Genomic DNA, 12,977 nt, shown 5'->3' with positions numbered 1-12,977 from the left:
ACACACACACACACACACACACACACACACACACACACACACACACATCTGTTACATATATTAGTTATTCTGGAAATAGGCCAACTGAAACTAATGTTAATTGGTAACTTAAAAAAATTCAGGTGTATATTTTCAGGTCTAGAAGACTGTTTTGTTCTTTCTGATGGGGTCCATTTCTCTTGTAAAATCACCCATCTATCCACTTGTCGTAATCATGTTTCTACTCCGTATGCATGTGCCAGCAGCTGTTTGGTATTTCTGTGCTCCTGTGAGCTGGCTGTGTGCATCTGTGTACTGACAGCCTTCTGGGATGATGGGTCACTGGTGTTTCTTTTTTCCTTTGCCTGTGTAATAATCTCTCTGCCGTGTTGAGTTGGGAGTGATATTGTCAGGAGTCTGGATTGCAGGGTGTTGGTTTCCTACCAGTATGGTTTTGTCTGTCTCTTGGGTATCTCAGCTGTAGGGCAGCTCTTTCCACTCTGGACCTGGCCAAGGACCTGGCCAAGGCTGTAGACAGATCATTATCTCTAATGCAGCCTTCCTGGCATCCTTATTGAATGACCCGTGCGGTCAGGAGGAACCCTGGCGTCTCCTAGCCATGCTTAACTCAGACCCCTGCTCTGGCACTCAGCCTGCCAAAGAGCCCTTGGCAAAGAGCCGTTGGTAAATCCCTACCGAAAATCCCCAGCCTGTCCTCTGCGGCTGTGACCCACAAATTCCAGGCGCTTCTTTCGTTCAGAGCGGACCGCTCTTCCCTCAGCCGGGGAATGCACTTTTGCTTGGGCAGAAAGGCGGTGAGTCTGTAGCCGCTCCTGCCTGCTTCCTCCCCTCAGGGCTCACAGCCCTGCAGTGCCTGTGGGCAGAGCCTGGGGCCAGCTGCGTCCTGTGCTGTCCGAGCTGAGGTCAGCAAGGTTAGCAAGGTCAGCAGACCCGCAAAAGTCAGTCACTCTTTGATGAAGGCCAGAGCCTTGTGTCTGTGACCTGTCTTCCTGACTGATCACGTTAAAGGCAGGCCACTGTTTTTTTCCTGCTCCAGCTGGAGTATGACAGATTTTTTTTTTTTTTTAAACAAACAAAGCAAAATATACTAATTTTTGGGACTGATTCACAGTTCTGGTTAACTTCTGGTAACTTCTGCCACAGCCCGAGTGTCTGAATTTCCACACGTGGGCTTTCCTTCCTTGCATTATAGAAGTGCTTACTGACAGTCACTCTGCACACCAGAGGGCCTTGTCTTTCTCACAGATCATCACGGGTGTCGCTGGTGACTCCTTACTGTCAGCGCTCACTGCTGACGCATGTGGTCAGTCGAGTTGTATGCCGAGGTTCTGGGGCACACCTGGTTGTCATCTTACTTTAACTATTTTAATTAGGGTATCAAGGCTGGCTGTGATGCCACATGCCTTTCATCCCAGCATTTGGGAGGCAGAGGCAGGTGGATCTTTGTGAGTTCAAGGCCAGCCTGGCCTACATAGTGAGTTCCAGAACAGCTAAGGCTACGTAATGAAACACTGCCTCAAAATATCAATAAATAAACAAACAAACAAACAATCAAACTTAGGTATCAGATACCCAATGTTAAAAACATGCAGTGTATTTTCTGCATGCAGGATTGACACATGCTTGAATATAAACACAGGTGCTAAAAATATTTTCAGATAGCGTCATTGGTCAAAGTCACCCTGTGTGTGTGTGTATTATTTCAGAAACTGGAAGAAAGGGGCTTGAAGCTGTTTTAGCATCAAGGTAGGAAAGAGTATTCAACAGAAAATGGTACAATATATTCCAAGTTTTATTAGATTTTCTTTTCTTGAAAACAGATTTTTTTTTCCTCATATACTATGCTCTAATTATGGCTCTCCTTCCCTCTTTCCTCCCAGCTCCTCCCCACCTCTCCCACCATTCATATTTACCCCCTTTCCATCTCTCATTAGAAAACAATCAGGTTTCTAAGGGATAACAATAAAACAGTACAAGACCAAACAAACGCTTCGGAATAGGACAGAACAAACAGAAGCAAAAGAACCAAGAAAAGGCACAAGAAATAGAGACACAGAAACCCATTGGTTCACACACTTAGAAATTCCATAAAAACACAATACCAGAAGCCTAAATACCTGTGGGCTTAAAAGACAAGAAAAACAAACACATAAATAATAAAGGGATTAAAAAAGCAAGCAGACAATAAAAGACCACACTTTGAGACAAGGAACCTGCAAAGATGCCATTAGTTGGTTTGCTGTTGGCCGCCCTATCCTGCTGCGCACACGGACTCGTGTTCAGAGCGGCTTGTTTTCCCAGTGAGACTCCTGCAGAGAACACAGCTTCCGAGGTAGGGATCAGGGCCTGTGTCTACGTTTCTCAGCTCGGCGATCCCACCGGGTGCAGACCTGTGGACCTGCCCTCCCATATACTTTAACATTTTCATTACATTTTTTTGAGAAATTCATTCATGTATATGAGGTATCTCCATCATATTCACCCCTACTCTTTCCTGACTCCTCCCAGATCCATTCCCACCCTTTCCCAACTTCCTGTCCTCTTTTTGTCTTTTCTGACTCTCCAGTGCCAGTTTGTGCTTTCCATGTCCTCACGGCGCCATCCACCAGGTATTCCTTTTCTCTTTCTTGCCTTGCTGGTCTGTGCCTAGGCTGACCCTGAACTTCCTGTGGTCCTCCTGTCTCTGTCTTCCAAGTGTGGGGAATTACGGGCGGGTGCCCCTTTGCTGGGCCATCTTATGACTGGTCACGTGTGTTCCCATGGATTTACTGCGTGTTAGTGGTTTTGCCTGTGACTGGCTCTCTCCTTTGCAGCTGCCTGTTGCCCGCACTCCTACCCCAGTCTCTTCATCTGGGAATGTGGGGCACTCTAACTTAAAAACAAAGCAAACTGCTTTCTTTCAGGCTTCAGCTCCTTCCCACCTACTTTCCAAGCCCAGCGTCGGTCTTCTCCACTTAGCTGCCCCCACGTTCCTCTCCTCTGTACTTCTCATATACCCGTTCTTTGTCCCCGGAAGCTGTTCCTTCCCTGTGTGGTCTCCTGCCCACCATGCTGGAGAAGGAACCCTTTCCTCCATGTCTGTCGGCTGCACGGCTGCCCGAGCCCTCAGGACTACTGAGGAGATGAAATCTCCTGGAGATGAAATCTGTGTCTCATCAATCGTGGGTCTTCCTGGGCCTCTGGGTCCTCTCCCTGGTAGATATGCAGTAAAGGGGTGCTGTTTCTCTTTCATTTGTGAGACTCTGGAGACCAGTGAGGGCCCATTTTCATACACAGAAGGAGGAGGCCAAGACCTTGTGTACTTTACCACAGAGAATTAGTAGTGGATTCAATATTTATAATCCAAATCATATCATTTTTTTCCCTCCTTTCACAATCCCCCTACTGAATTGGTTCAAAACTGCGTCGGTAGGCTGTGAAGTGTAAGCTGACATACATTGGGTGTATGGTCAGTCACTGAAAGAAACGAGCTTTTCTCCTGCTTCCGTCAGCCTGTGGCGGTCCCTGGAGGATACCGCTGTCCGTGCCAGCCACGAGGACCGCCATCGTGAGTCATCTTGGCTCCGTCCCGGCAGACCCCATGGAAATATGTGTCTCTATTTTCTGTGCTTGGTAGAGTGTCATTACAGGATCCGATTCCCCACTCTGCTCATCTTTTTCCAGGCAATGCGCTTAAGTAACTCGGCCATGGGGAAGACAACCACAGGTCAGATAGTCAACCTGCTGTCCAACGACGTGAACAAATTTGACCAGGTACGTTCCATCTCTGTCAGTGCCTGCCCAAACCTCCTTCTTTCTCTTTAACCTGTTGGAATGAGAGGATTTTGGTGTAGACTGGGGTTGAAATTGTACCATGGGTACTTTGAAGCCACATGCCACGTCTGTAGAGAGCATAGGATGTGTTGGTCCTGTGGAGTCTAGTTGTTTTTCTGATGTTGCCTGCAGTGCATGTCTACAGGAAGTACGCAGAGAGCGGTATTCACCCCAACTTTATTAATGCGATAATAGTGGGGGGGCTGCCCCCTCTTAACCTTTAGCACACGGCCATGCAGCAGCCAGCTGATTGGCTTTCTCCTTTTCTGAAGGGCAAAGCCTGGAGGTAGGAGTGTCTAGGACAGCCCCCTCCATGTGGTCCCTGGTACATAGGGACACGCTGACAAGTCGTATCACGTAGTGATACCTAGCCAGGGTCACAGCTCTCTTGCCCACGGCTGTGTTTAAATACTTACCTCATAGATTGATCATTCTGGCTTCCAGTCGGCTCTCTGTTACACAGCAGGCATCCCCTTTTCAGATTTTCATTCATCCAGCATGAACTTCACGCCCCACTTAGACTTGGGGGATAAACAAGAACCTTCTTCCTGAAGAAGTTGCTCTTTCTGTTAAGAGGTTTAACACATAAGCCATGGCTGCAGAATGTTCTAGGCTCCATAGCACAGGCTTTTCTGAGGTGTGGGGGGACCCAGGGGAGATGGGGTTCAGTGATGGGGCAGAGGGCATTCTGGGGAGTGCTGCTGTAACACGTGAGGAAAAAAGAAGTTGGGTCATCTCAGGGATGGGCCTATAACGGCCCACAGTCACCTGTCCACTGCGCAAGCGGAGTGTCTACAGCGAGGGCCTGTGATTCTGCCTCCGCAGACTGAAGCCTGCTGTAACCACTCTGTTTGGATTCTCATCTTCTTGCTTGGAGAGTAATGTTTCCGGCATGCGTTTATACTGGTCCTGTTTTATTTACAGTATGCGTTATTTAAGTATGCATTGGCTTTGTATCCACAGGTGACAATCTTCTTGCACTTCCTGTGGGCGGGGCCGCTGCAGGCCATTGAGGTGACCATCCTTCTCTGGCTGGAAATAGGAATCTCCTGTCTGGCGGGCATGGCCGTTCTGGTCATTCTTCTGCCTCTGCAGAGCTGTATCGGAAAGCTGTTCTCGTCACTACGGTAAGGGGGATGCTGGACCGGAACCGTGTCCTGTTGGGGAACAGTAGCCACCTGCCTGAGGCTTCTTCCCCGAAGCAAAATAAGGGCACCTCATAGTCTGTGTGTACATGTGCTGCCGGCTCTTCAGGCGTGACCTGGGTGGGGGGGGAGTACCCCAGCCAGGAGTCAAGGGCTGGTCTTCAGAGGGGAAAGGGAAGGCATAGGCTCCCCTAGCTGTGGTTTCAGCGTAGCCACATAGAGAGGTCCATGTACAGAGGTTAAACATTAAGTGATGGAGCGGGCACGCGTGTGCCTCGGTGTGGACGTGCAGATCAGAGGACAGCTTGAAGAAGCCTTTCTCTTCTCGCACTGCGAGCGTCCCAGGGGTGGAACTCAGATCATCATACTTGGCAGGGCGGGGTCTTACCTGCCGAGCCATCTCATGGTCCCGATCCAAATGTTTCCTAGATTCCGTCCACACTGTATGTTTTGGAGCTGTTCTCAGATGTGCACATGTGTGCACTGTGTTTGCTCCAGTGTTTGCGGTAGGCGTGGGGTCCATCTTAACAGAGCTTTCCAGAAGTCTCACCTTCCTGGCAGTGTGCGTATCAGAAAAATGGCTGCTAACAAACGCTCAAGGTGATGATAACGTGACTGTGACCGGAAGCAGGTAGCAAGAGTCAGAGCATGTCTCCATGGACGCCTCTGGAAAGGGGTGCGGGCGATGCCGTGCTGGGATGGCACCAGGCCCCTCTCTTCTGGGTCTGTAATCTGTGTGGTGTCCTCCCAGTTCTGGTGCTCCTAAAACTCTGAAGCTCGTTTGCTCACTCTTTTCCCAACTGGACGAACAAGTGTGTCTGCTCCACAGCCGTCCCGTTCCTGCCGCCTGTCAGCTGTGTCAGACTTCGGTGTTCCATTGGCCTCCTCTCCCCTCCCACCTGGGTGGTTGTGTCGGAATTGTCTGGGGGTTTTCCTCAGCAAACATTGAGGACGTCAGAGCTGGCAGACTGGCTGCTTTCTCGGGCGGCCTTCTGTATGTATGCTGTGTGAGGGGCCCACCGTGCTGCAGGGGGCGCAGGAGCTGCAGGGACCACCCTAGACTCCGGGCCCCTGTGTGTACCTGGGACTGATTGATACACGAAGGTTGGCTGCCCTCGCTGTGCTCATCTGTCACATCTGTCCCCCTCAGGAGTAAAACTGCGGCTTTCACTGATGCCAGGATCAGGACCATGAATGAAGTCATAACGGGCATGAGGATAATAAAGATGTACGCCTGGGAGAAGTCATTTGCTGACCTCATTACCCATCTGAGAAAGTAAGGCGTGTGGGCCGCACCACGGCGCGCTTTCCTAGTTCCTAACTTCACTGAATGAATTTAGGGTTCCCGTTTTGTCTCCCTGGTAACTCACCTCAGATGAGTGTGGCAATAGGGTAAGTATGATGACCCGGGGCATCGTTTTAAACTGGGCTCCCGTGTACCGTTATTCCTAGGCAAAAAATGCAGCCCCTATTCGCTCTGTGTATCTGACGTCTGTCTGTCTCTCTCACTCTCACTTTGGTTTTACGGTGTTGGGAATTGAGCCCAGGGATTGGCATGCTCTAGGCAAGCATCACATTTTACACCACTGAGCCGCACAGCCGGCCTTCAGATGCACTTTGCACTGATAATAAGATGGAGTTCATATAGTTCTCAGTGCTTCAGATTCCCTATAAGCAATGATTCCAAGATAGAAGAGTCTGAGAGACTACATTTAGAGGAAAGCGCTTCACCAGTCACTGTGTGGTGGGGAGGAGACATGGGTTGGCCATCGCTGGGCTGAGCCTGACCTGATGGTGGGCGTTACTCACTCCAGTCACATGACTTCTGTGTCTGAAATGCCCTCCACATGTAGAGGCTTTTTCTGTCCTTTCTCCAGCTTCCTCCAAGCATGCCACTTGCTACCCATGCCCCATGAAGCTTGGTGCCAGCTGTTTCTGTCTAGAATTTTGGGGAAAATATCACAGTTCTAGAGGTGTGATCCTCTCCTGAGCTCCTGGAGGAGAGAGGCTGCGTCTCATTCATCGTTTGGTCGCCTGGAAGGTTCCTGGCCCAGGACTGAAGCTTTATGTATGCTGGCTGAATGCATTTGCCTGAGTCCTTGTTAGGATCCACCCACAGTGACCCTGCATGACAAGCACTGGTGCATGCCGGCTGAATGCATGTTACCCTGCATCTCTAGCAGGGTTTGGTTGCATGGGGAAAGTGGTTTTTCAGTGTTCTTTGCGGTTTACCAAAGCTGTCCCCAGGGTATGTGCTAGCAACTGTTGCTGTAACGTCACAGCTCATTTAAAAATTATTTATTGCACATAGTTATACATGCGTAAGGAGGCCAGAGGTCTACCTCAGGTACTGTTCCTCAGGAGCCATCCACACTGGGAAGTGGGGCCCAGTGATTCAGCTAGGCTGCCCAAGGGACCTGCCTGTCTTTGTCTCCCCAGTGCTAGAGGTGGAGAGTCAATTTGGGTCACTCTGGGTACATTTTATAGCGAGCTCCAGCTAATGCATTCTGCTAGCACTCCTAAATGGGAGTCCTGGGTCCCGCCCTTCCAGATGGCAGAGGAGTGAGTGAGGCACAGCCGTGGTCTCCGTGAGCCTGCTGCAGGAGAGAACAGCACCCCCACCACTTAGATCCCAAGACCTTAGGCAGAAATGTCTGCCACAGAGCTTCGTGGGGAAGTATGGACTAAACTCCCGCAAGCCCAAGACTCCTGGCCCTATAGGCATGGGGAAGTGTATTCTCATCACACCTGGCCCCTCGTGGGGCTGCTGCGATCAGACTCAGGCCCTCCTGCTTGCCTGGAAGCCTTTGCAGACTGAGCCGTCTCTCCTGTCCCCACGGGCAGTTTACCTTGATGTGTGTACTGTCCAACAAGGGTCCTCACGCGTGCAACATCGATGTTGACATCTCTATGTGAAGATCTATCTATATGTATATATTTTCTCTTTTCCAGGAAGGAAATTTCCAAGATCCTGGGCAGCTCCTACCTCAGAGGGATGAACATGGCGTCATTCTTCATTGCAAACAAAGTCATCCTGTTTGTGACCTTCACTACCTACGTGCTGCTTGGCAATGAGATCACAGCCAGCCGCGTGTTTGTGGCGATGGCTCTGTATGGTGCTGTTCGCTTGACAGTCACGCTCTTCTTCCCCTCTGCCATCGAGAGAGTGTCAGAGACAGTCGTCAGCATTCGGAGGATCAAGGTTTGTGTGAAGTACAACTGTAATGTCGGCGGGGTCTTTTATTTAGTGTCAGTGAGTCATCCTGTGAACAACAAGCTGTTGGTCAATCCAAAATGTGTATGTCCTGATCTTAGTATAGTGTGCTGAAAGTCTGGAAGAGTTCCTGATCATCTGTGGGCGCAACAGGGCTCCTGATAGATGAATGCAGGAGCAAAGGAATTGTGCCCAGCAGGAGAATCGAACAAATCTCACCTTTAGTGCATCGGTTCTCACCTTCCTAACTCCACGACCCTTTAATACAGCTCCTCATGTTGTGGTGACCCCCCAACCATAAAATTATTTTGTTGCTACTTCCTAACTGTAATTTTTGCTATTGTTATGAATCGTAATGTAAATATTCAATATGCAGGGGTCTCGACACAGATTGAGAGCTGCTGTACACTCCTTGGACAGCTAGGCAGAGAGGACTCTCCCCCAGAGGGGCAGGGGCCTGAACCAGACAAACTCTTGTTTAAAAATGGTTCTTTCCTTCTCAGCTGTTTGCTTGCTCCTGCCTGACTTTGCCTTTCCCCTCCAGTCTGCTTTTTCTTCTTCTTCTTCTAAGAGCCCCTTTCCAGCAGGCATTTCCCTCTGCCCCTCTGTTGATTCCTTCCACACTCACCGTTGCCTTTTCTGTGTAGCCACTCCTGTGACCCTGACTGCTAGCGGCAGATTGTTGGTATAACCCTGACACTGTTCTGGAACCTAACAGGTGCTGAGTGTTCGTGAATGTGTCTAAGATGAGTACGTGGTGCTGAGAGAGGCCTGGGTATAAACTCTGTTTTGTTTCTGGTTCTCAGTGGTGTTGGTTGTCTAGTACCAGATTTCCATTGAACTTAGTGACCTTGGGGAGGGTTCAAAGGGCAGGGGGAAGGGCTTGCTGTAAAAGCCTGGAGTGTTTTTTTTTTTTTTTTTAACCTTGAAGTTTCTGAAAAAAATTTTTTTTTCCCCTCAAAGTATCACTTGGTGTTCTTGGCCTAAATTGTGCAGCAGTATCACTCCCCAAAGCTGACATTGAGAGGAGAGGGGTGGAAAGCCTGTAAGGCCCAGAGGGTGGGGAGATGTGTAAGGAAAAATTGTCTTCTGGACAACGCAGCTGTTCCACTCAAACTAATTGCAGCTGTGTATATATGTATAAGACCTGGGAAAGACTGAGCCGGTCAGTTCACCACGGTGGGGGGAAGGGGGTGACCCCTGTAGCCCAGCCCTCCCTGAAGAATGCTCACAGTTAACACTTGCTTGTGGAAGGTGTGCCGTTTTCCTCAGCAGTGAAATGTGGCCCTTACTCCAGGCAATGACCTCACCCACATTGTGGGTCACACAAAAAGAAGATGTGAAAGTAGCAGGAGGGGCTGAGGGAGTGGGGAAGGGGGTAAAATGACTAAAATGAATAATACAGGAAGCCGTCAAAGGTTATATGTAATTATTACCAGCAGAATAGATCAGTCATATAGGCCTAGTTCAGGTCAAACAGCACTCTTGAGGTGTGGTCCGTGCTGTTTCCTTAGGTTTCCTTCCTTTCTTGTACATCCTGACCCTAGCGTCATTCTATGTCTGTGATTTTTCCACCGTGGTCTCGCACTGTGCCACTCTGCTGTAATCCTGCTGTCGCTGCCATTGCTTCCCCTGGCCTTGAGAGCTCCCGGTGGCTTCCATAGGTTGTCTCCTAATCCTTTGCACATGAAGCGGTCACCGGGGATTGGCACCCACAGTCTGTGCTGTGCAGAGGGTGACAGTGCCAGCTGTGCTTCTGTGTGACAGAGCTGGGACCCTGCTGAGAGCTCTGGCCACTTAAACCCTGTTGTTCTCACTACTGCTGAGTCCCTTTGAGGGCGAAGGATAGTTAAGCATCCAGCCTTGTAAGATGGCTTCCTGTGTGGGAGGACATTTGAATACTGGGTTTGTGGCTCTCCTGGCCACACTTTGTTCCCAGATCCATCACCACTGTTGGGAATGTGCTCCATGAATTTGGCCTGGGGATCCCTCCCCACTGCCCTTGAATTCAGCCTTTACTGATGCACGGCTCTCTGGTCAGCTTTTACAGCTCTCAGCTCTCAGTGTAAGGCCGCTGGCAACAGCTCACTACCTCTGGCTGCACAGTGGATGCCGGGTCAGCACTACGGTAGAAATGGCGGTTACAGGATGTAGAGAGCTTCTGTGACAACAGTATACCTGGGTTCTCATGGGGAGGAAAGGGCAGGAGGGGTGTAGGAGCCAGAGGGTCACAACTCGGTGTTCAGTGTGGTGTTTGTTGGGAGAGGTGTTTGAAGGAGGTGTTAAGTTGTGTTGGGGAATACTGGAGGAGGGAGTGGACCAGCATGAAAGTCACTGGTCAGCAGACACGGTGACCAGCTCAAAAGTCATAGCCACGGAAATGAATAGTGCTCACTGGGCCTCTGAAATTGGATTCCTTCAAGAGGAGAAACTTGGAGTGAGGTAAATTGTGGTAGCATGGGGAAGAGGTGACATCGGGTCGACCATGAGAGTTTCTGAGCCAGCGAGGGCTGCTGCAGTGAGCCTTGGAGTCTGTCCACCCGCCTCCTTGCTGGACTGCCTTGTACAGGCTGAAAATGCCATCCTAATCTTATACAGGCTCTTGTATGGCTGGCCTATGGGAACAAAGACAAGAGGTTATGTCTTACGCTCCTGGGGTATTTGAGTGGGAAACATAAAAAGAAAAAAAAAATTCAGTTTTTAGCAAGGATTAAAAAAAAAAAAAAAGGTGTTATAGTTGGAGTCCAAACTGTTCCATCTCAAAAGACACATGTTTAAGTCTTGGCTCCCAGCTGGTGGAAGCCATCATAGGAAAGTGACAGGATCCGGGGGGCTTGACTGTTTAATGGATTAGTCCATTGGTGGACTCATGCTTTGACGTCACATGGGAGGTGGTGGGCATTTTTTGGCGTGAGCCCAGCTGGAGGAGGTGGGGTGCCTCGGAGAGCTTTTAGGAGAGGCTGCATCTGCATCTTCTCACGTCCGATGCCCTGGGGCCAGCAGCTCCTCCATTGCCTCTTCCTGACCCCAGGATGTTTGTGCTCATGCTGGGCCTGAAGCAGTGGCTCCAGCTAACCTTGCACAGTGCCCTCTTTGCACAGCACGCTCTGAAACTGTAGGTCAGGTTGTTTTTTCATCCATGAAAAGTGACTGGCCGCAGAATGGTATATCCAAATCTTCAGCTTTTGGACTGTTAGGTTAGAATTCTAAACACTTAGAGGACTTTGACGTTTCAGAGTGGAGATTGCACGGTGTTGTTTCCTCACAGCTGTGCTCAGATGCGATCTAGCTGCCTGCCAACTTAGTGATTTGCCTGTGGGTTCAGAACACGTGTGATTGTTGTTCTCAAGCAAACTGCTTGTGAGGTTTCATGTACAAACTGATGTGTGAAGCAAAAAATCCCTGCTCGGTCATGCTTGTGGAGGCTGTAAGTGGCAGGGGGGCTGCACTCTCCCAGAAGCCTCTGGGAGACGTCTTTTTCTCTTGACCTAGCATCTAAGGCTGCTGGGTACCATTCCAGGTCCCAAGGCCACATGGTTGGCCGTGTGTCTGTCTTTCTCATCTCATATAAAGAAGTTAACTGTATTGGAGTTGGGGCCCACACGTGGCCTTGTCCTTGTCTCATCTGAAAGGATCCTATTTCCAAGTAAAGATACACTTCAAGGTTCTGGGGGTCGTAAGGACCTGAACACGGTTCTGAAGGGATGGCGTACTCCCATAACCAACTTCCAGGATTTATGGATAGAAATTTGTTTTCCACAGTGTCGGGTGCCGGGAGGTACAAGGTCAGCCATGTTTGCTCGTCTGCTTTCTGCCTGCAGGATGGTGCCTTGCTGTCCTTTGCTCTGGAGGGTGTTGGGGCGTAATGTCGTCATACGGCAGAGGATGGAAAGAGCTGGGTGCAGTGTGAAGCTCCCTCAGAAGAGCTTTGACCCCATTCACGATGGCAGAGCCTATATTGTAGTGTAATCACATCTGAAAAAAAATACCCCTTAAAATTTTGTTTTTTCATACTAGGGATCAAATCCAAGTCATCGCTTAGGCTATGTAAGTACTCAGTTACAGGCTCAGGAAAAGACCCACATAATTTTTACATCACTATTAGCATTTAATTTTTTTACAAAGTAATGGGTTTCACTATGACATTTCACATGTATATGAAATATGTAATATGTGTGTTACACTTTGATCATCTTCTGTTTCCTCTTACCATATATCCTGCCTTCTTTCTCTACCTCCAAGCCCTCCGTTTATTTTCATGTTTTCTTTAATTATTATTGCTACAAGAATGCGTATGTGGTAGTTTGAGTGAAAATGGCCCTCTTAGACTCATATGCATGCTTAGTTCTCAGCTAATGAATGGTTATTAAGTGTGGCCTTGTCTAGCTCAGTCTCCAAATGGGCCCTAGTAAGGGGAACAGGGACTCTCTCTGACTTGAACTCAGTGGCTGGCTCTTTAATCGCCTCCACCTGAGGGGGAGCAGCCTTACCAGGTCACAGAGGAAGACAATGCAGCCAGTCCTGATGAGACCTGATAGGCTAGAGTCAGATGGAAGGGGAGGAGGACCTCCCCTATCAGTGGACTGGGAAAGGGGCCTGGGAGGAGAAAAGGGAGGAAGGGCAGGATTGGTAGGGGATGAGAGAGGGGGCTACAGCTGGGATACAAGTGAATAAATTGTAATAAATTTAAAAAATTAAAGAAACCCCGAGTGGCCTTGCCATAGGAGGTATGCCCTTGTTGGAGGCGTGGCCTTGATAGAGGAGGTGTGGCCTTGATGGAGGAGGTGTGGCCTTGATGGAGGAGG

The 12,977-nt window shown here is 49.4% G+C and overlaps 1 protein-coding gene across 1 annotated transcript in view; it reads left to right on the top strand.

Annotated features, from left to right (window-relative positions):
* Nucleotides 1–12,977, top strand: part of Abcc4 (ATP binding cassette subfamily C member 4) — a 208,350-nt gene that overhangs the window by 60,460 nt on the left and 134,913 nt on the right. The window contains exons 5-8 of the mRNA XM_055609807.1: nucleotides 3,664–3,753; nucleotides 4,777–4,940; nucleotides 6,109–6,234; nucleotides 7,911–8,160. Coding sequence (XP_055465782.1) covers nucleotides 3,664–3,753; nucleotides 4,777–4,940; nucleotides 6,109–6,234; nucleotides 7,911–8,160 — 630 coding nt within the window. The remainder of the gene's footprint in view (nucleotides 1–3,663; nucleotides 3,754–4,776; nucleotides 4,941–6,108; nucleotides 6,235–7,910; nucleotides 8,161–12,977) is intronic.

Source organism: Psammomys obesus, unplaced genomic scaffold, assembly GCF_907164565.1.
Source record: "Psammomys obesus unplaced genomic scaffold, mPsaObe1.curated_primary_1811, whole genome shotgun sequence".
NCBI lineage: Eukaryota > Metazoa > Chordata > Mammalia > Rodentia > Muridae > Psammomys > Psammomys obesus.
The sequence above is the reverse complement of the archived record's forward strand: the minus strand, read 5'-3'. Positions and strand labels throughout refer to the sequence as shown.